At 35.6% G+C, this 27,570-nt stretch overlaps 1 protein-coding gene, 1 long non-coding RNA gene and 1 pseudogene across 2 annotated transcripts; all 3 read left to right on the forward strand.

Moving 5' to 3' along the window:
- Window positions 1-2,458: 2,458 nt before the first annotated feature.
- Window positions 2,459-4,693, forward strand: LOC108850604 (uncharacterized). Its single transcript, XR_008944877.1, has 3 exons — window positions 2,459-2,861; window positions 2,945-3,013; window positions 4,410-4,693. It is a non-coding gene; the product is annotated as an uncharacterized LOC108850604 (long non-coding RNA).
- Window positions 4,694-11,758: 7,065 nt separating this feature from the next.
- LOC108852860 (putative aquaporin NIP4-1) lies at window positions 11,759-13,271 on the forward strand. Its single transcript, XM_018626337.2, has 5 exons — window positions 11,759-11,893; window positions 11,993-12,217; window positions 12,381-12,578; window positions 12,827-12,888; window positions 12,998-13,271. The coding sequence occupies exons 1-5, from the start codon at window positions 11,762-11,764 to the stop codon at window positions 13,230-13,232; spliced, it is 852 nt and encodes a 283-aa protein (XP_018481839.1). The 5' UTR covers window positions 11,759-11,761; the 3' UTR covers window positions 13,233-13,271.
- An 8,447-nt stretch (window positions 13,272-21,718) lies between these two features.
- LOC108850606 (E3 ubiquitin-protein ligase SINA-like 7) lies at window positions 21,719-22,617 on the forward strand (annotated as a pseudogene).
- Window positions 22,618-27,570: the final 4,953 nt, after the last annotated feature.

Below are 27,570 nucleotides of genomic sequence, written 5' to 3' on the forward strand. Positions count from 1 at the left end.
CTTATTCCAAAATATGTGCAGCTAGTCCCATGTTTTTCATTTAGAAACAACCTCATGCGTTTCTCGAACTTCTTCGAGCTGTACTTTACTCCCACTGTTCTTCTTAGAAAGATATTCTCTTTCTAGAAAAACACCACAATGATCAACAAACACTTTGTTTTCGGTGGGATCGTAAAAGTAAACACAATTTTTTTCTAGAGTGTATCCTTAAAAGGATAATGGAAGATCTGTACTACTCATCATTGACCGAACCATATCTAATAAAGTTCACATACACCAGTCAACTGTAGTGTTTCCGGAGGAGTGAGCTGTGAAACAATTCCACATTTTTCTCAGATGATCATATAACGATTGACTCAAATATTCTCCTCCTCGATCGGATCGAAGAGCTTTAATTTTCTTGTCAAGTTTATTTTGTACTTCATTCTGAAATCTTTGAACTTTTCCAAAATTTCAGACTTATGTTTCTAGATAAACATAATCATGAAGTACTGATAGTTTCTTTTGACATTTATACTCATTGGTCCACATACATCAATATGTATAAGTTTCAGAAAGTTTTAGCTCTTTCACCGTGTCCAACAAAAGAAGCTTTAGTCATTTTACCCAACAGACAAGATTCACATGTTTCTTGTGATTCGTAATCAAATAAACTCAAAAGTCCATCGCTACGAAGCTTTTGAATGTGTTTTTCACTTATGCTGCCCAAACGATAATGTCAAAAGAAAGTTTGATTCGTGTCGTTAGACTTGAATCTTTTTATACTAATGTTATACACGTGCATGCTTTGGTCTAGAATATAAATTTAATTCTCTAATGGACTGCTACTATAAAAGATTGTTACAAATTGATATAAAAGCCAAGCTGGTGTTTCAGTTCAGTAATCTAATTGTACCCCAACAAGTGCTGCATCTCAACATCACAATACCAGACGCAAACTTCACAATGTGAGCTCCTCAAATCCTCGTTTAGGGAAAAGCAAAAGGCTAGTTTCAGACTTTCAGTATAATAAAAAGGGAAGATTAGATTACAATTCATAAAGCATGAAACAACATACTCTTCAGTGTAAGCAATATGTTAAGTATAATATCATATAAAGTGTCTTTTGTTCAGACCAGAGTCGCAGAGAGGCAAAGCAAAAACGATGGCCATAAAAGTATCTTACGTTTTCGCCTCATTGGTGGGCTGTTAAAGGTGAATAGAAACTGTAGTCAGGCTGATCGAGTTGCACAGACTCAAGCCATTTATTTCAGCTTGTTGCAAAGAAGATATTTTTTTGGCACTCTTGAGCTCTGTTTTGGTTCCAAACAGATACTTTGAGCTTATAAGATGCGAGTTCAAAGTAAGCAATAGTAGCTTTAGGGATCGTTCCGTCTCACTACGACCCACAAAACCTTCTTGAACAAATAGACAACACAGAGTAAGAGATCCAGCTAGGTAGTGACAATCAGACATACATATTATCTTGATAACATCAAAAGCATAGGTTAATACTTACCTTGAGTAGGTGTTGTTGAGAGAGAGTGTAAAGTTAGAAAGCAGGCATCAACGTTTTGTAGTGTTGGATCAACAGGTAGTTGATACCTACACACTAACAAATTAAAAGATCACTATTTCAGGTCCTTCCATATATATTTCAAAGATAACGACCTCAAGCCCCAAGAGAAGGTTAGCATGAAAGGTACCATGACTGTGACCAAACGCAGCTCCAATCTTATTCCTCCTATACACCCTTAGAGCATCTCCATTAGAGTATCATGATGGGTTTATGGGCTCAGTTTCTTAGGCCCGAAATTAAAAAAAGGAATAATTGGTTTATTTCGACGAGACGGGCTCTTACGAGTGAGCCCGTATGAGACGGGATCAAGCGACGTGTCACGCACGGATAGGACACGCAAGATCGCGTCACACGACGAAGAAACACGGGTTTGGAGAGAGAGAGGATTCATTTTCTGTTTTGTCTAGAAAAACTAGGGTTTGTCGGGGAGAGAGGCGATAGAGCGATTTCTCGTGCGAAAGTGAAAATCCGGTCATCTTCTCCATCAAATCGACGACGTAGTGTCCCCTCCACGATCTAAGGTAACCCTCGCGTAGATTCACCGAACGTAGCATCTATTTTTGGGATCGAAACCGATCTCCTAAAGTTGAAATCTATTTTGGGGTTTCGGGTTAGGGTTTTAAATTGAGTTCAAAATCGTCTAGAGGGGTTTGATTTATGGTTTGATTTATGGTTTGATTTCCATTTCGATTTAGGTTTTTTTTTCAATCCGATTTAGGGTTTGATTTCCAATTCGATTTGGGGGTTTCGGGTTAGGGTTTTAAATTGAGTTCAAAATCGTCTAGAGGGTTTTGATTTATGGTTTGATTTATGGTTTGATTTTGGTTTTTTTTTCAATCTGATTTAGGGTTTGATATCCAATTTGAGATTTTTCTTTCGTTTTCTTGTGCAGATGGAACCCGCAGACGAGATAAGAGACTCCAAGTTGCGATTGGAGCACATCAACATGCTCAGTTTTGTTGCGGATTCCGAATACGGTATACCGAGAAGGTGTCCGTGTGGTGGGAGGATCATTGATGAGGTTAGGGGTAAGGAGGAGTACGACTCTCTTCCGGGGAAGCGCTTCTTCAGCTGCGCTAAGTACCAGGCAAGTATTTGTTATTTCTGTTATTTCTTTTAGTTGATAAATGCACAGTTGATGATTTTTGTTTCTGTTTTAAACAAGGCTGATGGCCTCCATTATCGTCAGCCTTGGGTCGCAGGTGTCCAGGAGGAGATACAACGCCTGACTAGGCGTCTGGAGGAGGCGGAGCAGGTGATCAAAGTCGTCCCGGAGCTCAATCAACAGATTGATAGACTGGAGGTAGTGTTCCATACATAATTTTTTTTCATACATTTTTAAAGTACAACTCTAATTAGGAATTATGTTTTATGCGTTTGATCCAGGGAGATGTTTATAACCTCACCGTGCAGGTAGCTCACCTGGAGAAGCTTTGCTTCGAATAAAAATCAAAGGTCAGACTCGAACTGATAATGTTTTTTCTTTTTGTAACCGTGTGAATGATGAACTAGAACTACACATAGTTGTAACCGTGTTAATGATGAACTAGAACTACACATAGTTGTAAACGTGTGAATGATGAAATAGAATTTGTTGGTTGCTGTGATTAGAGTGTTGAACTAGAACTAGTTTTTAAGTCTGTGCTTGGTAGCTGCGATTTGAATGATGAAGTGCAACTAGTCTTTAATATTGTCTTTAAGTAGTCATTAACTTTGTGTTTGTGTGGTTGCTGTGATTTGATGCCTAATCAATGTTAAATAGCTGTTAGCATAGGAAAATATTTAATTTTGGTAGTTGGAGTGTTAGGAAAATAATCAATGCGAAAACTAGTTTAAAAACACAAACACACTACTTTAAAATCACAAACACAGTAGCTTAAAAACACAAACAGAAACGCATTTAAAAAACACCAAACCGAAACCAAAATGCTTCCTTTTCCCATAACCCCTGGCGGGTATGTTAACCTACTAGCTTCCCAAACCAGTGAAAACACCCACAGAGAGTCTCCCCCCGTCCCTAAAGCTGCCCCCGTCCCTAAAGCTGCTGAAAGGAGAAAGTGGTCACCAAAAGAAGACATCGTGCTGATCAGTGCCTGGTTGAACACCAGCAAGGATCCGATTGTCAGCACCGACCAGAAAGCAGGAGCATTTTGGAAGAGAATTGAAGAGTATTACAATGGTAGCCCACAACTCTCTGGCTTTGCGCACAGAGAGTTAGGTCAGTGTAAGCAGAGGTGGGGAAGATTGAACGAGCATGTCTGCAGGTTTGTGGGAAGCTATGAGGCCGCGTTGAAGGAGCAAGCAAGTGGCCAAAACAAGAATGATGTCATGAAGGCTGCTCATGACATCTACTTAAATGACTACGGGTCAAAGTTCGGGCTTGAGCATGCGTGGAGGGAACTTCGGTATGATCAGAAGTGGAAATCAAACGCGAAAGATGGTGCAAAGGACAAAAGGAAGGAAGCTGTGGATGTGGAACCTGAGTTCGAAGAGGTCAGGCCTCTTGGTGTTAAAGCAGCCAAATGCAAGAAGCGTGGCAATGAAGCTTATGATCAGTTACAGACCATGCTAGGGGTGAAAGATGCCATTTCGAAACGGAGACTCCTTGAGCGTCTCCTTGCCCGCAAAGATCCACTTTCTGATACAGAAATGGTTCTCAAGGACAAACTCGTTTCTGAATTGGTTTGACTGGTTGGTTGGTTGGTTTCTGATAGTTTTATTAACTTGATTGATTGCTTTGAATGCTTGCTTACTTCGTTGGATATTAACTTGATTGATTGCTTTCAATGCTTGCTTGCTTCGTTGGATATTAACTTCTGGTTTACTAACTTTGTTCTGTTTTCTTTTGCAGGTCACGGGTTCTACTTGTTTGCTTGCTCTACTGCTTTGCTGCTTCACGGGTTGTACTGGTTCTACTTGTTTGCTTGCTCTACTGCTTTGCTGCTTTCACGGGATGTTGTAGTGTAGTTGTTTCAGTGTACTTGACTAGTGCAGTATTTTGTTTGTCTCTGCACTTGTCAAATTTGTAATATTTTCGACTTGTCTATTTTCCCCTCACGGGTTATGTATTAACAAACTCTTGTACTTGTCTATTTTCCCCTCATGGGTTATGGATAAGAATCTCTATAAATTAAGTTATTTTGCACTTGTTTCATAATTCACTTGCAACTTCTCTTGCATACGGGTTATCTGCACTTCAAAAGTGTATTGCAGCTATACGTATGCTCGCACATGGTCAAGCAGCAGATACGTATGACGAATATCTCTGACTTGGTGAGACAACTGCACTTTTATGTTTGGAAAAATTCAACGAAGGGATAATAAAATTGTTTGGAGATGAGTATCTACGAAAACCTACAGCAAATGATCTTCAACGATTACTCGATATTGGAGAGGTTCGCGGATTTCCAGGAATGATAGGCAGCATCGACTGTATGCATTGGGAGTGGAAAAACTGCCCAAGGTCTTGGAGAGGGCAGTACGCACGAGGTCACGGAAAGCCGACAATTGTCTTAGAGGCTGTGGCATCACATGATCTTTGGATATGGCACGCATTTTTCGGTTTACCAGGTACCCTCAACGATATTAATGTTCTCCAACAGTCACAAGTTTTTTCTGATATTTTAGACGGTCGAGCTCCTAAAGTTAATTTCACGGTCAACGGCCACAATTATCGTATGGCGTACTACCTTACAGACGGAATCTATCCGAAATGGTCAACATTTATCCAATCCATCTCACAACCTCAAAGTCGTAAAGCCGAGCTTTTTGCTTAACATTAAGAATCCGCCAGAAAAGATGTCGAACGTGCTTTCGGAGTTTTGCAATCGAGGTTTGCAATAGTCAAAAACCCGGCTCTACTATGGGACAAGGAAAAGATTAGAAAGATTATGAGAACTTGTGTCATACTGCACAATATGATAGTAGAGAACGAACGAAACACATATCATCTGTCTGATACATCTGAATTCGAAACTGGAGAGTCAAGCAGAAGTTCACAGGTTGAAGTCTTGCAACCTACGGCCACCCCTTCCACCTTCGTTAATAGGCTTGGCATTCGTAATCAAATTCGGAATGAAAACAAACATGATCGTTTGAAAGCCGATTTAGTTGAAAATATATGGCAAAAATTTGGTAATCTAGATGAATAATCTTTGTATGAATTTTCATTGTAATAAATTAAAATTTTTATTAAATTAAAACTTTTTAAAAAAATAAAAAATATATTATTTTATTCTTAAAAACCTCATTTTCAGGATCACTAATGGAACCGCTAAATAAATACAGGTTCTTCATTATTTACGGTCCCACCAAAAAAATATTAAAAAATCCATGTGAACCCCAAAGGGGATTCACTAATGGAGATGCTCTTATACTTGTATACCTCTACAGAAAACCTTTGTAGAGCTGCTTTATTCTGCTTTTTAATACAATCACAAACTTCATGTTAAATCAGAAAAAAAAAAGATTACACAAATTAATCATACTTGAAACCTAATCTTGTTCCCCTAATATTTTTGATTAAGTCTCATCCTCATGTAGAATTTCAATCTCTAATATCAACTTATTAAAATTATTGCAGACTTTAATTTGTGGTATTGATATTAAAAAGTTTATGGAATTTGAATTTGATTATATAAAAATATAACCCATTTAATTAGTTAGCAAGCCCATCTAAATGTTGAAATAGGCCTACAAAATCGAAAGACCATAATGCCATTAATGAATTTTTTAGTTTGTTCATATCATTAAGGATATTTTTTGGAAAATTTAAAATATTTATTAAGGATATAATTCAGGAATGATCCTGTTTTAATGGTATTGATACCACAAATTAAAGTCTGCAATAATTTTAGTAAGTTGATATTAGAGATTGAAATTTTGTAACTACACGGGATAAGACTTCAAAAATATTATTGGTCAGTTTATATGTTTAGCAATATTTTATATAAATTATAAATCTTTAAAATTATATAATAGCCCAAATAAAAATTTCGGATAACAATATTTTGAAAACTGACCCGAACACTGAACCGGACAATTTACCGGGTTACTGGGTCATTGAGTCGACTGCAGGTAAACCGCCGGTGAACCGCAGATTAATAAATGAATTAATTTTATTATATAATAATATATTAACTAATAAAATAAAAAAATATAAATATATAAAACTAAAGTTACTACTTTCTAAATATATTTAAAACATAAAATAATAGTTTGGATATGTATATATTTTATGTTTAATAAACATTTAGAATACTTAACTTAACTTTTTATATTTTTATTTTCATTTGATATACAACTAAAAGAATATTCTACTGGTTCAACCAATAGTTCAACTGGTACCGGTTTTGGGTTTTAGTGGGTTTGAGCGGGTTTTTGCAGGTTTTTAAATTTTGGGTTTTGTACCCAAATTTATTTTGGGTCACCGGGTTTTCCGGTTCAACTGCGGGTCCGGATCAGATTTCAAAATACTGGATAAAACTATTGTTTAACGTATTTACAAACATAAAACGGCTGTGGCGCATTTTAAATTTCGTCATACTTTACACACTATAACAAACCCGCATAATTGAAACTTGATCATGTCACAGTTTATATAATTAAAACGAAGAATTATCAATCTTTTATATTGAAAAAACAACAGAAAAAATACCCGCACTTTAAAGGGCGGGTCAGAATCTAGTGACCCATTTAATTAGTTAGTAAGTCCATCTAAATGTTGAAATAGGTCCAGAAAATCAAAAGACACTAATGCCATTAATGATTTTTTTTTTGTTTGTTCATGTCATTAAGGATATTTTTGGAAAATTTAAAACATTCATTAAGGGTATACTTCAGGAATGATCCTGTTTTAATGGTATTGATACCCAGTCCATAACTAAATAATACAGAACAAATAAAACGTAGAAGCCCTTAATACAGTTTCTGCAACGTGGCAGCACACAGGTTTTCTTCTCACGCAACCCACTTTGATTCCACCGCCATGGAGAAAGCAAATCACCGGCAAGTCTCTTCAGCCAAACCACTGGAGAACTTGAAAGCACTTGAATCTTGTACTCCCTGATCGAGATTTCTTTTCACCATAGCCACGACTACATGAACAGAGAGGTTTTGCTTCACCGTGAAGTATTCCATAGGAAACATAAGTCATAGTAAAGGACTTTTTGTACTGCTTCAAAGGCGCCAACTCTCATGAATCCGCTTCAAATATGACTCAATAAATCCATCAAACATAATCTTTTTTTCATCGAGATGCTTTACCAAAACGCCATGAGAGCCTAATAATAAGGCAGAGTCTGATTCTCTAAGAAAGATATTCAAGTGGACAGTGAAGAAAAATATCTGAGTGTAATCAAACGGGATTAAAATGAAAACAGAGTGAAAGGCTTTGATTTATAAAGACTTTATTCATTTCAATCTCAATCGAAATAAGAAACTTGACAAACAAATTCGATTGAAGACTGAAAAGGCACACCAAATTGTTCTTATTTAAAAGTTTAGAATGGTCTAACTGATGTGTGTTGATTGTGTTACTTATATACATTTGATTTCCGAAGCTAATTAAATTCAAGAAAATAAAATCGTTTAATTTATGGAATATTCTTGGGATATATGTTAGTATAGTTGCGAATCTTGCGATTGTATAACAATGTTTTGTTTAGATTTTATAATTCTTTTAAATGTTTAAAAGTAGTTAATTTAATTTTTTTTAAATACATCCTAAATTTTAAAACAGTGTTATAATATTTTTTGTTTATATTCTGCTCCAAACGAATCGTGGATAGAAGAATATTCATGGGATAAATATTATTGGATATCTTTTTAGTTACAACAACATATAGTTTATCGTTAGTAGATATAATATCTGATACATCTGTAAATCAATATAGTTGTGATTTAAATGTTTTAGATTTTGTATCAGTTTATTTAGTTCTGCGATTTTCATCAGTTACACGAAATATAGGAGATGCGTGATCAAATCGTAATCCCCAATAAAATGAATTACATTTTTTTTAAAACACATTAATAAAAAGCTTAGATTAAAAGATAATGCAGTGGCATTCTTTTGTAAATACTTTCAAAAACTAAGGGCACCTCAAAAAAGGGTCTTGTGTTTTAATAGTATAGATTAATTTGTAATAAAATACGCTGTATTTATATACACTCTCAAATGTAGAAATCAAACCTCATATGTTAAGTTTAAATCCTGATTCAAAACTTCGCTTTTAAATTTTAATCACACATTATAGAAGTTATCTTTTGCTTTTAATGTTGTATTTTATTATTAAGCATTTAAGGCAAATAGTTATAAACAATAAGAACTATCATAAAAAAAAGATACACCAATAGGGATCCAAAGTAAAATAACACCGATCTTGCGTACGGATGACTAAAGATTTTCAAATAAAAAATTCATATTTGTTTTTGGAATAAGTGAATCTCAAGGGAGATTATCTTCATATTAATCCAAAAACACCATGCTTCAGACTGAATTGAGAACGATTGTCACTCTCTTTTTAATACTCCAGTAGGAGCCACTAACACAAGACAACTCTTTATATTGCTCCATTGCTGATAATAAAGTCAAAGAGATTACCGTTCCATAGAATTTGATACTGCTTTTTGAAGTAACCATAATTTGCAGTAAGAACTCCATCACCATCACATGAAGAACCATCAACGATTGAAACCGGTAAAACCCGTCGCCACCATCCGCAGTAGATCTGTCAATTACTTTTTCTAAATGGTTCAATTGAACCGAAACCTTTGTCTTTCCAAATCTATTGGAAGAAACATACAAATGAACAATAAAAAACTTTCCTAGATTTAAAATAAATCGGCAATCGAATAGAATAAATAACCAAAAGTAAATCAAATCAAAGAAAGAGAAGCAAAACGAATCAAACAAGCCGATGACGGAGCTATAAAAACCTCCTGCCATCGGCTTGAAACTATAAAAAAAATCTCTCTTTTTTCTCTTGACGGCTAGGGTTTTGTCTCTACTGAGTTTTCTTGTGAACCACCTTTGTATTTGATATTTTCTATAGAAGTTATCTAAACTCTCAAGTTTAGTCATCAAACCGCAAACATTTAAGTTTAAATTTAGTCTCACACTTTGAAAAACCAAATAAAGTTATTGCATTAAAATATGAACTCAAAATTAATCCGCGATTTCAAAGCACGGATCAAAATCTAGTTTATCATTAAAGCAATCTTAATCTCTACACATATTAATTGTGCCAGTATTCATAACCGGAAATCAACTTCTCCTACACAACTGTTTTTTTTAATTATATGTTATTAAATATAGTTTTTGAAATCAACTTCTCCTACACATATTAATCCGCGATTTTTTATTTATAATGGAGCACAGAAACTCTTACCTTCTCTCTCCTCTCATTGCTTTCATAAAAACACTGTTGACAAAAACCTTAGCTCTGGCCCGGTGTTTGACAGTGCCGTGAGCACCCCTCCTCCTTCCATATTCTTCTCCTCCTTTGCTCCTCTTTTTTTCTATGCTCTCACAATTTTGATATGTATGTACGTAAGAGTTTGTCGGTATTTCAACTGAAACTTATCTTTTGCAGACAACAGTGACATATATAGGTGTCCGTTTGAGTTGCTGCAAGACTTACAGTCGGGCTGACACGTGGGGAGTCCGCTTTTATGATTGTAGCCTTCGTATCTGATCGTAATGCCCCAACCGTCCACGACTAATGGACCATCCACGCCTGCTCTCTCCGTCTCTCGGCCCGTGGGCCCCATCCCATCTGACGGTCATGCGTTAATTTTCCAAAGGCTCAAAATCATTGTTTACAGACCCTGCAATCACAACCCAACATTTCCTTGTGTTTTGGCCTCACTCGCACGGCATCGCGATTCACTTTCTGATAGGTCACCCATCCTTTTACTATTCCAGCCCAAGCACGCTTAACTTTGGAGTTCTAAACGGATGTGTGATGGAAAAAGTAAGTCAACTTTGATGACATAGATAGCAAAATCAATTCTCTTAAGCCTTTTCAAATACCACAAACCAGGATGTTACACTGATATTCTATTTTGTAGATATATGATGATAGCTTCTCGGTGACGACAAGTAATATGGAGAGACGCTTCCTCCATTTTGGATCTAACCTCCTCTACGGGGAGGAGACTCAGGAGAGGATTAATGGCCTGTTTGTTTCTATGGTTCTCAGAGACAATACGCTGAAAGGACCATCACAATGACGGAGTGGGCTACCGGAGTGTGAATCTTTTCAGAGTTGCATGGTGGAGCTATACATCCCAGGGACTTTGGGATCTTCTGGTCTGTTTGGCACTATGTGTTCCACACCCATGAAAGCTTGGGATTAGCTTACCCGGTTTGTTTGTTGTCTTCAATGCCTGCCTTTTACTTTCATTACAGACTCTCAAGTTCCGTGTCTGGCTAAGGATCAAGCATTACTCTCTTGAGGTTACGAGCCAAATCCGGAAATGCACCCTCGGTGTAGAAGCAGTTGGTACATGAGTAACACTCCAATATAGCAGCAACCAGCAGCACTGTATGGAAATTAGTCTTGATTTGGTATTTTGGTTTAGTTGATATGTCCTTGTATCGTTGTATCGTTGGTCGATTTAGGTGGTCTAAGAAACAACCATTCGGAGCCGTAGAGTGGATTGCCCTCACTTTGGTGAAAAAAAGTGCAATGAAGTTTCAGCTGGGTAGTATAGAATCCAAATAGTGATCATGGGCGGTACTAGTAGTTGAATCTAGTATTTTGTTTCGTTGTTCAATCTCGTTTGAGGTTAAAATCATGTGTGACACGTATTGGTGAATGAAAGTACGACGTTGAACCAAAACAAAAAGATTATATTTTGTTTATATATAATGCTTTCCGTCAAAGTAGACGTTTGAAAGCATCGAACGGTGCAAGTAGCCATTGTAGAATGACAATGACGCCTACAAATTTGGAACTCAAAATGTGTGACTCGTTAATTAGAGTACTAATCATAGTCAATTTTTACCTGTTGATAAATAAAAAAGTCAATTGTTTACCTATCTCTACGTAACGTTAAAGTCTGATCCTATCTTTCATCTGCTACATCAAATTATCTTAACCACGAGACATTCGTTCCATTATCCCAAAATAAAAAATACCCACTCAAAAGTCAAAACAAAACAAACAAAATCTACAACATTTAATTTGAACTTTATTAAAAATGACTTCGCATGTTGAAGAAATTGAAGAAGAGGAAATATCAAAAATTGAGAAAGGAAAAGGCAAAGATTGCCATCGAGGAATCGAAACGGTTATTTGTACTTCTCCCACCACTGTTTGCCTCACTCAGAAGGTAAATACATAAACCAACAAAATTTTATTCTTTTTCATAGTTATGATTATAATAATATTTTTAACAAATTATTTTTTGTTTTTTCATTACTGATTACAGTTGATCGCAGAGATGATTGGGACGTATTTCTTAATATTCGCTGGATGTGGGGTGGTGGTAGTGAATGTGTTGTACGGTGGAACAGTGACATTTCCAGGGATATGTGTGACTTGGGGTCTCATTGTTATGGTCATGATTTACTCTACAGGTCACATTTCCGGTGCCCATTTTAATCCTGCCGTCACCCTCACTTTTGCTGTCTTCCGGCGGTTTCCCTGGTATCAGGTATATACTCTCCATCTCTTTTTTAAATATTTTTTGGTTGTTTTTTTAGTTAATCAAACATAAACACATTACATGTTCAAACAAATGCAAACAATTATAGTTCCTAGTAAATACTATATTTGGTATTTGAATCATGAAAACGATTGTATAATGTTTTGGACAGGTACCATTGTATATAGGTGCACAACTTACTGGATCGTTACTAGGGAGTCTGACACTCAGACTAATGTTCCATGTGACACCAGAAGCTTACTTCGGTACAACTCCGTCTGATTCAGCGGCACAAGCGCTTGCTGCTGAGATCATTATCTCATTCCTCCTAATGTTTGTTATCTCAGGCGTTGCCACTGATAATCGTGCGGTTAGTATTTTTCGTATCATCATAAACAGTTGGATATTAGCACTAATCATTGTATATTTTCTTAATAGCCTATGATCATCAGTATTATTTTATAGCAATTTGTTCTATAATTAAGAACAAGTTGTCTCATTTGAAGTCACTAGTGATATTTAAACATATTTCCATAGAAAGAAATCGTAAGGAAAACAATATGCATATACATTCTTACGTGGTTATGTTGTTAGATTCTTCTTCAATTTCTTTTATAGGTCGGAGAATTAGCTGGGATTGCGGTGGGGATGACTATAATGCTGAACGTCTTCGTGGCTGGGTAAACATTTTCTGTTTCTTTTTCAATTGTCAAGCAAGAAGAATCATATATGACTAGAAATCATGATTTGGGTTTTTATTATTACTATTTCAATATGCAAAAATGTTAGACCGGTTTCGGGAGCATCGATGAATCCAGCAAGAAGTCTAGGACCAGCGATAGTGATGGGAGTGTATGATGGACTTTGGATTTACATTGTTGGTCCTCTTGTCGGAATTATGGCCGGAGGTTTTGTTTATAACCTTATAAGATTTACGGATAAGCCACTTAAAGAGCTTACTAGGAACGCTTCTTTTCTCCGTTCTGCTTCTCCAAAACACAAAGCTGCTACTTCTAAAAGCTAATCTTTTGTACTCTCTTAGTCATATCTTATTTTGTCAAAATTTTCCTCTTGGATACATACTTTATTCTTATATAAGTTGAATTTACTTTCATCTAATCTAAGAAAGAAATGAATTCCTAATTAATTATATTTATAGAAAAAGTTACGACCTTAGTTTTTAAAAAGGAAGTAAATCATAAACCGGAAATATCCTTCTTTTTATGAAATTGTTGGTCTTTATGTCGGAATTATGTTGGATTATGAAATATCCTTCTTTTATAAGTTGGATTTACATTGTTGGTCCTCTTGTCGGAATTATGGCCGTAGGTTTTGTTTATAACTTTATAAGATTTACGGATAAGCAACATAAAGAGCTTACTAGGAACAGTCTTTTTTTTCCATTCTCCTTCTCCAAAACACAAAGCTTCTACTTCTAAAAGCTAATCTTTTGTGCTCTCTTGGTAATATCTCATTTTGTCAAAACTTTTCGTCTTGGATAGTTGTATACAGGGGCGAAGCTAGGATTTTTGTCTAGTGGGTGCACTACTAATTATAAAAGAAAGAAGACATACAAAAGACTTGAACCTGAGTTAATGGGGGGGGGCAACCTGAGTTAATGGGGGGGGGGGGGGGCGCACAAACTTAATTTTACCATCTGCTCTACCAAATTTTCACTGATTTACCTTACAAAATTGAAACATAAATATAATTGAGGGTTCATGTGCACCTAAAGTGCATAAGGTGGCTTCCGCCCTGGTTGTATACATACTTTATTCTCTTACTAGATTTTAAAAGCGCGGAAAAACTATTGGTGATTAAAATTTCGTATTGGTTTAAATATTATTTATTTTAGTTATTTTGTTAAGTATGTTAATTTTTGGTTTTAGATGATAAATAAAGAGGAATACTTGGGTTTAGGATTTAGTGTTTTGTTGACGAAATTTTAAACATAAAAACTTTTTTTGTGAATAATATTATTTTCTATTTATTTTTTATTTTAAAAACATAATAAAATTAGACAATATTTTGTTTCTTTTTTAAAAAAAATATTAAATATTAAATAACGAAATTTTATTGGTTGGGTGAACCTAAAGGTTCGCCACTGTGGAGGAGTAAAGAATGAAGAGTAAACAAGTGAAAAGAATAATGGAGAATGAAGAGTAAAAAAGAGGAAGAGCTGAGGGTAGTGAGGAGAAGGAGGAGAGAGGAATAGTGAAAAGTGAACAATCAATATTGAAAATGAGGAGTATGGATTGAAAAGAAAAATGGAGATTAAAAGAAAAGAAAAGGAGGAGCTGAGATAGTAAGAACTAAGAAGGAGTGCGAAGTAAAGGACGAGGAGTAAGGGAGGAATAGAAAATGAAGAGTGAGGAAGGAAAAAGAAAGTGGAGAGTGAAGAATTAAAAAGAGGAGCAGCTGAGGAGTATTAAGGAGCAGGAAGAGGAGCGAGGAACACTGAGAACTGAAGAGTGGAGAGGAGGGTGAGAGTGAAGAGTGAATACGCGATAAAGCACAATTTACATATTATAATATATTATATTTATTAAACATAGAATAATATACCAAAAAAATTATGTAAACTTTTATAGAATAGTAAAATAGAGTAGTATACCAAAAATAATTATGTAAACTTCTATAAAATACACTAACATACAACACTATGGCAATAACATAGAGTAGTACATATATGTTAAGTGTATTTTATAAAAGTTTACATAATTGTTTTGGTATAGAACTAACAGAAAATATGAAAGAAATGTGTTTGCACGTGTTGTCAAATTTTGTTCTTAGATAACTCTGATTCATCTCAGAAAAAAAAAAGAGAAAATTGCTAAAACGGAACAAAAATTCAGCATGGTTGTCCCTATAATATAAAACCATCATTTAGTTATCCCTTTAGTATAATTTCTTTCATAATCTCAAAACTAACCCTTGATTAATCTAATTAAACACATTAAATTAATAGAATTTAAAATAATAATAATTAAAAACGTTTTAAAAGGAAAAATAAAAATAAAAACTTTTAAATTTTTTAATAAAAATAAAAACTTTTAGATTTTTTAATAAAAATAAACTTTGTAACACTTAATAAAGAAATAAAGATAATTTACAATTTTTTAATAAAAAACAGTTTACAAAGTTTTATTTTTTATAAAAAGTTTAAAATTTTTGTAAAAATTTTAATTTTATCAAAATTTTTAATAAAAATAAAACAAAATTAGAATGTATTTTTTTCTAAAGTTTGTTGAAAATTTTATCAAAAGCTTTTTGTAAAGTTTTATTTTTATTTTTATAAAGTTTACAAATTTTATAAATTTTGTTTAAAGTTTTTATTGAACACATTAAACTAAAATAATTTTTTAAAAATTAATTAAAAACGTTTTAAAAAGGGAAACTAAAATAAAACTTTTAAATTTTTTTAATAAAAATATACTTTGTAAAATAAAAATAATTTACAATTTTTTTAATAAAACGTTAAATAAACTTATTAAAAACATTTTACAAAGTTTTATTTTTATAAAAAAGTTTAAAACGTTTTTAATAAAACTTTAATTAAATAAAAAAATTAAACTTTATAAAATAAAAATAAAACTTTACAAAAAAATTTAATAAACCTTTTAACTAACTTTATAAAAAAACATTTTACAAAGTTTTATTTTTATAAAAATTTTAAAATGTTTGTAACCTTTTGAATTTTATTGAACTTTTTAATAAAAATAAAACTTTTAAAAATATTTTTAATAAAACTTTTAATAAAAATAAAATTTGTAAACTTTATAAAAATAAAAATTAAACTTTACAAAAAATTGCACCTAATTTCAAAACACCACATGTTGTATAAATATGTATCATAGAGAATAAAAGTTTGTGAAAAAAAATCAAAAGAAAAACTATGGAAAAACCATTGATTAATGAAGAAGACAAGGGAGAATCATTTTTAAAAAAAAATTGACAAGTAAAATCGAAAATAATACGTTTTAGGAAGTTAGAATATTTTTAAGAGATTTTTAGAATATTTCATTAACTGAAATTTTCATTAATTTTCGCAAAAATCAGGTAATTTTATCCGTAGAAGGCGCCTTCTAAAAGTTTAGAACATTGACAAAAATCCAGAACACGCTTTCTACTTTTAGTAGACGGAAGAGTACATTTTAGAAAACGCATTCCGCGAAATTTAGAATACTTATTAAAAGTAGAAAATGCTTCCGGACGAAAAGTAGAAGCTTTAGGATTAGTAGAATGTGCATTCCACTTTTTAGAAAATTAGTAAATAGTAGAATGTACGTTCTAAAAATAGTAGATGAACGTGTTTATTTTAGAAATCGCTTTCTACTATATCATTTTCCGTAGAAGGCACATTCTACCTTTAGAAGAACATATTTTCAAATTTTTATTTATCAACTTTTTGAAAAAAAAAATACCAGCATGTGTATATAGGTGTTTTATTAATTCTTTATATTTTTAATATATTTTTTTGATTCACAAAAGTATTTATTTCATTAGTTTCAGAAATACAAAGGGTAAAAAGGAGAAAAATTGGACAAAAAATGATTTATACCAAAAAAACAACACCTTTGTTTTTTTTGTTTTCTATTGGCAATTTCCCAAAAAAAAATTCTTGACAGTTTTATATTACCATAAATTTTGTTTTCTATTCTATTTGTTATGAAGCCGAGATATATAATAGAAAATTTTTTTTCTGTAAACTAATATATATAATAGAATATGTTACACAAAAATCATTGTTGGAACAAAAGGGGTACCCCAATAATACTGCAGAAAGTAAACCGAGAGACACAACAAAACAAGCAACCACTATATTTTATTAGAATCTTCTTTAAACCATCTATTACAAGATCTTCTTAATTCAGCTTTTACACGTCTAGTGTTAACACCCTAACACACGCTACTGAAAGTGTGACAACCCGTCCCGTGGAACACCTGCCCATGGACCCCAGGTGTTCCACGGGACGGGTTGTCACAAGCTGTCACCAATCGACTTTTTTTGTGACAACCCGTCCCGTGGAACACCTGCCCATGGACCCCAGGCTCACAGCGCTGCAGCGCACCGACCCCAACCCCTCCATTATGAGATCTCACTATCTCCATAATTAGGTTGTTGGTGAGACTCGAACCCAGGTCCTCACCCTTTAACAGCATTCCCACAGGACAAGCTGTCACCAATTGATCTGCAGGTCAATTGGTGACAGCTTGTCCTATGGGAATGCTGTTAAAGGGTGAGGACCTGGGTTCGAGTCTCACCAACAACCTAATTATGGAGATAGTGAGATCTCATAATGGAGGGGTTGGGGTCGGTGCGCTGCAGCGCTGTGAGCCTGGGGTCCATGGGCAGGTGTTCCACGGGACGGGTTGTCACAGAAAGATTCCTAAGCTACACCGCTTATATCTCTCATCCGTCAAGTACTTCAGCCACTGCTTCAGCACAACTCGGAACACTTCCAAGAGCTTCTCTCTCTCTATAAACTCAGCCTCTGTGTCTCTGTCTTCTTACAGACAACTTCATAGCTATTTTATATTATTCTCCACGTTCCCGAAACCTAGTTTCCAAGGCAACATGAATATGGACATCTTCCATAACAATAAGTGCAACTTTCCTTTTCTTGTAATGCACTTATTCCTCTTCCTTTAAGTCATAAACTTGCTTCTGAAGTTTATTTCTCTTTTCATATCTCCAAGATACTCTTTTGCTCTCCAAGTCTATACGACTCCAGCTCAGCATCTCGACTCCACATGGTCTTCACCACTCAACAAGACGTCTCCTTCAACAACTACATCAGCGACTACTTCAGGGTTTACATTTTACATCAACAATCATTGTTCAATCATCTTCCACAACGAGTACTTGACATTTTTGCAGACTTTGAACACTATCAATCTCAATGTCCTTATATTTTTTTTTTCATACGACTCCAGCTCAGCATCTCGACTCCACATGGTCTTCACCACTCAACAAGACATCTCCTTCAACAACTACGTCAGCGACTACTTCAGGGTTGATTTTACATCAACAATCATTGTTCAATCATCTTCCACAACGAGTACTTGACATTTTTGCAGACTTTGAACACTATCTATCTCAATGTCCTTAATTTTTTTTTTCATACCACTTCACCGAATAAACCGTCGATTGAAACCTTCTCCATAGATACTTGATCTTAAGCCTCCTTTGTAAATATCGCCGAATATGAATTCCCTTTATACATAATTAATTTTTTTCTTATTTGTTAATGAGTTTTTCTTGGGTTGGCAACCACCAACCAATAGTATTTAATTATTTCAGATTCAAAATCTTTAAAAAAACAGAATAATAATTTTTTTAATTATATTATGTTTTTAAAATAAACAAAAAATAATAGTAATTACCAAAAAATATTTTTAATATTGTTACACCGTCACCAAAACACTAAATCCTAAATCCAAAACACTAAATCATAACCCTAAATCCTAAACTGTAAACTATTGATAAACCCTAAACATTGGGTAAATCATAAATCCTAAATCATAAACATTAAACGTTACATATTGAAAAATAAAATTCTAAATCCTAAACCTTTAGATAAATCCGAAATCCTAAGGTTTATAATTTACCAAAGGGCTTAGAGTTCAATGTTTAGGATTTAGGGTTTATGACTTAGGGTTAAGGATTTAGGATTTGGTATTTTTAACATTTAATGTTTATGATTTAAGGTTTAGGATTTATCCAAAATTTTAGGGTTTATAAAAGAGTTTAGGGTTTAGTATTTTGTTAACGGTGCTAACAATATTTTAAAAAATCTTTTTTTTTAATTAATACTATTTTTATTTATTTTTAAAAATATAAAATAACTTGAAAATTATTTTTCTTATTTTATTTCCTTTTAAAAAGATTTCAAATTTGAAATCACTAAATACTATTGATAGGAATTCACCTTAGGGGTTGAACCGAAGAAATATTTTTCGTTAATGACTTCTTTTTACACCAGTCTGATCAACCGCTTGAGAAAATCTATACTACGAAAGTAGAATTCCTACTAAAATTATGCTCTTGATTTTAAAATTATTTACAAGAGAATACCATATCTTTATTTTGATTTTTTTAATTAATTTTGCCTAAATATATTATCATCGCCCATAGGTGATAGCCACGAAATCGACAAATGTTCCACCTTCCAGACGATGCTGCTTCAGCTACTGTTGCGTAACAGTGAATGCCAAGAACTCTCGTACCTGATTCACCTGCAATGTCAAGAATTTTTCCCATGTTCAGCCAGTCGTCATACCAAAATAAATTTGTCTTACCATCTCCAATCTTCCAACAAATGAAGCGAGCCACGACATCCCGAAGCTTTAGCAATTTGCTCCAGATCCATGAACCTGCATGTTTATCACTAACATCCCAAAAAGACTGTAGATGCCGTAGGTATGTGCGCGTCCAAGCTACCCAGAGAGAGCCAGACTTCGTAAAAAGTCTCCAGATCAGGCTAAGAGCATATACACGTTTACACATACACGTATCTATAACATTACACATACACGTTTCTATATCATCAAAGTGTGTATATTTTCAACAGCACTAATGTTTGTTACACTAAACATACACATACACATTTTTATGTTATTGAATCTCTCCTAGCTAATCATCAAGAAAACAGTGCAACATAATGAATATACAATATAGTTTTCTGACGTTATTTACAATTTTCATACATAAGTTTTCCTGATTAAAATTTGCTGATATCTAATCCCTAAAAGAGGAATCTAAACCAAAAATAAGAACAAAACTAAAAGTATTTACTCTTTCAATTACTATTAACAATTTATTTTTATAACTTTTAAAATATTTAGTTGAGATTGCTACCGGTATCTATAACCATAATACGGATTTGGAAATAAGATAGGCAACACACAAATATTTTTAGGGAAATAATAACAAAATTAGTCTTTATAAACCCTACCGGTTTTATCTTTAGGAAATTAAGAACAAAATTAAATATACTAGGGACTGTCATGAACTACGTCTGTGTTATTTCATTAATTTTTATCCTTTTAATCTAATCTATTAGATTTATTTATGTCTAATATATATAAGACATATCGTGACAATAAATAAAATTAGGTGAAGAAAACCTACATGTCTTTTATGGTGTTAAATGCTAAATGTTTCACAGAAATTATGTTAAACATTTATCTTGTATTCTCTCCATTTCATTTTAGTTGATGTTTTAAAGTTTTATTTTTGTTTCAGTTTAAATGATGTTTCAGACTTTTATGCAAACTTTTAATGTTGTTCGGTGTTTTTGACTAATTGTATTTTATTGGTTGGATTGAATTAATTAATACATATGAAAAATAAAGAGAGTATATCCTTTTTTTTTGATCAAAGAGAGTATATCCAATCTATACTATTAAAATAGAAAATTCTTTATTGAAGTCTCCTTATATTTTGAAAGTATTTACAAATCATGTCACTGCATTAGAGGAGAATACATAAAGGAAGACTATTGTTTGCCTCTATTTTTAGGGTAAAAGAATATCATTCACCTATATTTTTTTCTATAGTAGAGGAAATCAATTATAGAGGTATACACTAGAGAATCTCCAATGATACTCTATTTTTTACGATAAAATAGACTTTATAATAAATTAGAGCATATTTATTTTTTATGAAAAATGCTCTAATGGTACTCTATTCATACTCTATAACAGAGTGAAAAATGAGTTTACTCTATAGATATAATATAGTGTCTTTATCACTCTATTTTTTTTAAATAGAGTATTATTGTAGTATAATTCAACTCTAATATATAGCTACTCTATTTTAAAGGAGAAAATAGAGTAAACCATTGGAGATGGTCTATAAAATTAAAGAGAGATAGGAAGAAAAAAGGGAGAGAGAATGAGATTTTGATTACTTTGTAAATTTCATTTTTTTCTTAGCTATTGGGTGTTATTTCTGTAAAATAAAATCTACCTCTATAATATAGTTTTTTTTTTGTTTTATAGAAAAATATAAAAAAAAATAGAGGTGAGTACGAAATGCTCTTATAGAATCACACTTTTTTCAAAATAGTCTTTTACTTTCAAATTTTTATAATTGTAGCAAAATAATTATCTTATAGGGAAATACAGTTTTTTTTGTAAAAATATAATCGCACTTTTTATTTACCTAATAATCTCTAACAAATTTTATTTTAAACAAAATGATAATTTTATGCAAAATCCTGTAAAAGTTAAAATTAAATTGGGTTATTTTTTAATTTTCATAAATAAAGGATACTTGTTGTAAAACAAAATTAGAATTTTTGAGAATATTCATTTTCAGAAATAAATATAAAGGAATACAGTGGAGAAAAACACTTCTATATTTTAGAATATATTTAAGATAAAAAAAGGTGAATACACATGGTCCCCAAAAAAAAGAGGTCCACTTGCTGCCAAAAAAAAAGCAGCCAACAAAATCTCTTCAGGCAAAAGAAGAGAGAGGAAAACAGTGAAGGGGAGGATTAAGACTTCTCCGATTAAGAGTTAAGCCCCAGAGCATGGTGGGAGCCTCTGTTCCTCATTCGGGAGAAAAGATAGAGCGAGCAGCATTCTCTCACAGAAGACGCTTTGCAATATCCATAGCTTTTAATGATTTGAGGGTTAAAGAAACTAGTTGTAGTAGTTTCTTGAAACTATAATTAATTTGGTTTTTTTTTTCAAACACACATTGGGTTTTGTATTTCAGTGTGAGAATGGACATTTAATTTGTTCTTCTTGCTGTCCCAAACTGAGTAACAAATGCCCTACGTGTGCTTTGCCTACTGGTCGCATTCGCTGCAGAGCGATGGAGAGTGTTGTTGAATCAGTTTGTCTCCCATGCCCAAACGCCAAATTTGGATGTCCCGAGAATCTCTCCTAGTTATGGGAAACAATTGACCCACGAGAAGGAATGCGACTTCTCCCCTTGCTCCTGCCCTGAACAGGACTGCGATTACACTGGACCATACAAAGATCTCTACCGTCACTATGATTCCACTACACACCACCACGAGAGATTCAACTGGTTCCTTTGCGGCCAACCCTTTACTGCCCAGATGAACATCAGTGATAAGATATTAATCAAAAGAGGGTGTACGTTGATTATATTGATTGCAGTGCAGTGTTTCAGTGAACCGTGTGGTGTTTACGTTACTGTAAGCTGCTTTGCACCACCTTCTCCAAAAGTTAGAGAGTTCTCGTATGATATCACCTACACTACTGAGGATGGATACACTATGATTTACAAATCACCAACGGTAAAGAGAATTCTTAAAGTTAGCTTTGAAACCCCTCAAGACAATTTCATGTTGATCCCTCACAGTTTGCTCCATGGTGATTTGTGTTGGGATCAGATAAGCAAATCACGCTAGCTCTGATACCACTCTCTGTTGGGGAAATAAGGCACACGGCGCAGCGGAACTTAATGGTCGTGTTTCCCCTGACCTTGTGTGAACCTGTGAGGAAAATACTTCGATAATAGCAGAATATAGTATAAGCAGAAACTAAATGAGACAAGGACTTTTTACGTGGAAAACCTCCTCGATGTGAGAAGGAAAAACCACGGGACCGTAGTCCACTCAACAATCCACTATATAAATGTATGTGAGTACAACCACGTCCTCCCTGTTCAACAACCTGAACAGAACAGAGACTCTAGCTACAAAGAGCTATCTCCAACACAAGAACAACAACAACAAGAGAGCAACACAAAGCTTCAAAACCGGCAGCAACAAGACGACCTCAGCTCACAAGGATTCCGGCAACCAGAGACTAATCCCACCGTACAAATCCAAGATGAACAAGTCAACAACACCTCTGCCAAATCTCAGCTCAATCAGAGAAGATCTCACCGTCGGATTTACCAAACACTCAAGACAGCACTGCTGAAGAACTGTGACGACCAGCTTCACCAAAACCCAGACAACAGAAGATCCAACCGTTAGAATCCAAATCCCTTCGGTGAACCTTTAACCTACTGACTGAAGAAGCTTCCCACAAAATATCAGCCCGATCAGGATCCGTTCGACCCTCCAAACTCTGTCTTGACAAACCCAGACGAATCTGCCTTCTTCTCTCTTTTTTTCTCTTTTGTCTTAAGAGTCTTCTTGAGTACTCTTCTTTTTTTTCTTATGTTATGTCTGCTGTGCTTAGCACAAATTAGGTTAAGAGACTTTATATGGTGTCTCACTAACCCTAATAACCTCCAAGGCCCAATACTAATCTCATGGACTAATACCAATGGCCCAACTTCCAAGTTTGGTTATCACCAACCAAACCCAATGGGTTTCCTCCATCTAGAAGGAACCCAACAAACTCCCCCTCCGACTAGGTGGAGGAAACAGCCATTCCGGCTATCCCTCGGCATACTTCAAGCTTTCCCCTCGGCAAAGACTTTGTCATCATATCAGCTCCATTATCATCCGTATGAACTTTTGCAAGTTCCACTTCCTTAGAAGCAACCACATCCCGTATCCAATGATACCTCCTCTGAATGTGTTTCGACTTCGAATGAAATGTAGAATTCTTCCCGAGACAAATGGCGCTTTGACTATCACAAAGCAACTCATACTTTTCTTGCTTGAAACCGATCTCTTCACAGAAGTTCTTCATCCACAACAACTCTTTACAAGCTTCAGTTGCAGCAATGAACTCTGCCTCAGTGGTAGATAGTGCAACGCACTTTTGCAGCCTTGACTGCCATGCCACAGCCCCGCCCGCAAATGTTACTAAGTAACCCGAAGTAGACTTGCTAGAATCAACATCTCCAGACATGTCAGAATCAGTGAAACTAACCAGCAAAGGCTTCCTACTCCCAAATGTAATCTTCAGATCAGAAGTCCCTCGGAGATATCTCAAGATCCACTTCACAGCATTCCAATGTTCTCTCCCCGGATTGGAGATAAACCTGCTGACAACTCCAACGGCGTAGGCTAAATCCGGTCTTGTACAGACCATGGCATACATCAAACTACCAACTGCAGAAGCATATGGAACTTTCGCCATATCTTCCTTCTCCTCATATGTCTTCGGACTCTGTTGACTGCTCAGTCTTAAGTGTGGTGCAAGCGGAGTACTCAACACTTTAGACTTGTCCATGTGAAACCTTTTAAGTACCTTTTCAATGTACCTCTTCTGAGACAAGTGAATCAGCTTCTCACTTCTATCTCTAACAATTCTCATACCGAGAATCTGTTTCGCTGGACCCATATCTTTCATGGCAAAGGACATCCCGAGCTGCTCTTTCAACTCCTTAATTCTGTCCATGTTCCTGCCCACAATCAACATATCATCGACATACAGCAACAAGATGATAAAATTATCCTCACCAAACACCTTCACAAATACGCACTGGTCTGAATCAGTCTCTGCATAACCATGCTCCCCCATAACAGACTTGAACTTCATGTACCACTGCCTCGGTGCTTGCTTCAGTCCATAAAGGCTTTTCTTCAAGCGGCAAACCAAATTTTCTTTGCCCTCTTTAACATAGCCTTCCGGTTGTTCCATGTAAATCTCTTCCTCCAAATCACCATGAAGGAAATCAGTCTTCACATCCATTTGCTCAACCTCTAGATCAAGGCTCGCTGCCAATCCAAGCACAACCCGAATGGATGACATCTTCACAACAGGAGAAAAGATCTCATCATAATCAATCCCCTTCTTTTGGCTGTAACCTTTCACAACCAATCTAGCCTTGTATCGAGGTGGCTTTCCATCCTCATGCTTAATTCTGTACACCCACATATTAAGCAAAACCTTCTTGCCCTTAGGCAATTCCACCAACTCAAAAGTGTGATTCTCTTCAAAAGAATCCATCTCCTCATCCATGGCTCCAAACCACAGATCCTTGTGCTCATCCTCCAAAGCTTCATAATAGCTTTCAGGCTCTCCCCCATCAGTAAGTAGCACATACTCACTAGGATCATACCTTGTCGACGGCTTAAGACCCCTCTCGGATCTTCTCACAACAGTAGGTTGGTTCTCAGCAGCTGGTGTCTCACCATGATCGTCACCATGATCACCATTGCCATCTTCATGTGCGGGAGCATCTGCACTGGGTGTACCATCCTGAACCTCAACCTCAACTTCACCGTGGACTGATGTAGAAGGAGTAGCCTCTATATCGATCAAACCTTCATAAACCTGAGTTGGAATTTTGGACTTTTCAATGTCCTTAATCGTTTGATCTTCCATGAACACAACATATCTGCTCCTTACGAGCTTCCTCTCAACGGGATCATAAAATCTGTACCCGAACTCATCCAGACCATAACCGATGAACACACACTGCCGCGACTTCATCTCAAGCTTCGATCTATCAACCTTGGGAATATGAACAAATGCCTTACACCCAAAGACCCTCAAGTGACTGTAAGAAACATCCTTACCAGTCCAAACTCTTTCTGGAATATCACCCTCCAATGGAGCACTTGGTGACAGATTCAGCACATGAACCACCGTGTTCAAAGCTTCTGCCCAGAAAGTCATCGATAAGCCTGACTGTGAGATCAAACATCTCATCCTCTCGACAATCGTCCTGTTCATCCTTTCAGCCAACCCGTTCAACTGTGGAGTATAAGGCAGCGTGAATTGATGCCTTATTCCATGCTCTTTGCAATAAGCATCAAATGGTCCGATGTACTCTCCACCATTACCACTGCGGATACACTTCAGCTTCTTCCCCGTTTGTCTCTCAACCAACGCCACAAAATGCTTGAAATATTCCAGCACCTGATTTTTCGTCCTCATAGGAAATACCCACAACTTCCTTGAATGATCATCAATGAAAGTCACAAAATATGATGCACCGCCAAGAGATCTTGTCTTCATTGGACCACACACATCTGAGTGTACCAAATCCAGTACCTCGGGTTTCCTAGAAGGCGCAGAAGATTTGAAAGATACCCTGTGTTGTTTTCCCGCAAAGCAATGCGAACACTTCTGCAGGTGCAAACCAGAGATTCCTGGAATCACCTCATTCTTAGACAACACAGCCATTCCCTTCTCACTCATGTGACCGAGTCTCTTATGCCAAAGCTCCATGGCATTATCATTCTCCATCGCATTAACAGCATCCTTGGAGACCTTAGCCTGCATCCAATAGAAAGATGAAGACTTCTCACCTCGAGCCACAATCAAAGAACCACGAGAGAGCTTCCATTTACCACCACCGTGCAAACTGAAATAACCCTCATCATCAAGTCTTCCCGTTGATATCAGATTCATCCGAATATCAGGAACATGCTTAACATCCTTAAGCACCAGCCTAGTACCAAGACTAGTCTCCAAGCAAACATCACCAATGCCAGCAACCTGAGCCATCGCATCATTCCCCATCTTCACAGAACCATAATTACCCGTAGTATAGGTAGAAAACAAATTCCGCTGTGATGTGGCATGAGTAGTAGCTCCACTATCAATCACCCAACTGGTGTCCTGGCATGCGACATTAATGGCATCACCCTCAAGAAGAATGAGAAACTCATCTTCGGTGACGGTCACCCGATCCACCTTTTCTTCTTGATTTCCTTGCTGCTTGTTTTTCAACTTCCAGCAATCCTTCTTCATGTGCCCTTTCTTATGACAGAAATAGCACTCCATATTTGCAAATCTATTAGACTTGCTCCTGCTCCTGTTCTTGTCCCTCTTGGGATCTCTACTTGAACTCCTCCCCCTTGACTCAGTAACAAAGACATCTGAACGCGAACTGCTAGCATTCGACTGCCTTCTTGCTTCCTCATTAAGAACACTGTTCTTCACTGAATCCATCGAAATAACACCTTCCGACGCGGAGTTACAAAGAGACATCCTGAAAACCTCCCAAGAATCCGGTAAAGTACCGAGAAGCCACAGACCGTGAATCTCATCATCAAACTTGATGCCCATATCAGACAGCTTGTTGAGTAATCCCTGAAACGCATTCAAGTGATCTGTCATCGGAGTCCCCTCCTGATACCTCAGCTCAATCAACTTCTTGATCATGTACATCTTGTTATTTCCGGTCTTCCTAGCATATAACTGCTCCAGCTTCTTCCACAAAGAACGAGCATCCGTCTCAGTCTCAATATGATGCAACACATTATCATCTACCCACTGCCTTATCAACCCACACACTTGGCGATGCTGCAGCTTCCACTCTTCATCTGTCTTCTTCTCAGGTTTCTTCTCCTCGAAGACAGGAACATGGAATTCTTTAACAAAGAGCAAATCCTCCATCTTGCCCTTCCATAGATGATAGTTGGCACCATTCAAGCTTATCATCCTGCCCATATTTTCCATCCTGCCCATATTCTCCATCATTCACACAAGCAACAATAACCGAAGTTATCAAACCCAAA

The sequence above is a fragment of the Raphanus sativus genome, chromosome 4 (assembly GCF_000801105.2).
Source record: "Raphanus sativus cultivar WK10039 chromosome 4, ASM80110v3, whole genome shotgun sequence".
Classification (NCBI taxonomy): domain Eukaryota; kingdom Viridiplantae; phylum Streptophyta; class Magnoliopsida; order Brassicales; family Brassicaceae; genus Raphanus; species Raphanus sativus.

What these genes read in the sequence shown, in the direction of transcription:
- LOC108852860 (XM_018626337.2), top strand. Translation starts at nt 11,762, where the DNA reads ATGACTTCGCATGTTGAAGAAATTGAAGAAGAGGAAATATCAAAAATT. An exon ending in CTGTTTGCCTCACTCAGAAG is followed by an intron (nt 11,894 to 11,992) that starts GTAAATACATAA and finishes TACTGATTACAG; the next exon opens with TTGATCGCAGAGATGATTGG. An exon ending in CTGAACGTCTTCGTGGCTGG is followed by an intron (nt 12,889 to 12,997) that starts GTAAACATTTTC and finishes CAAAAATGTTAG; the next exon opens with ACCGGTTTCGGGAGCATCGA.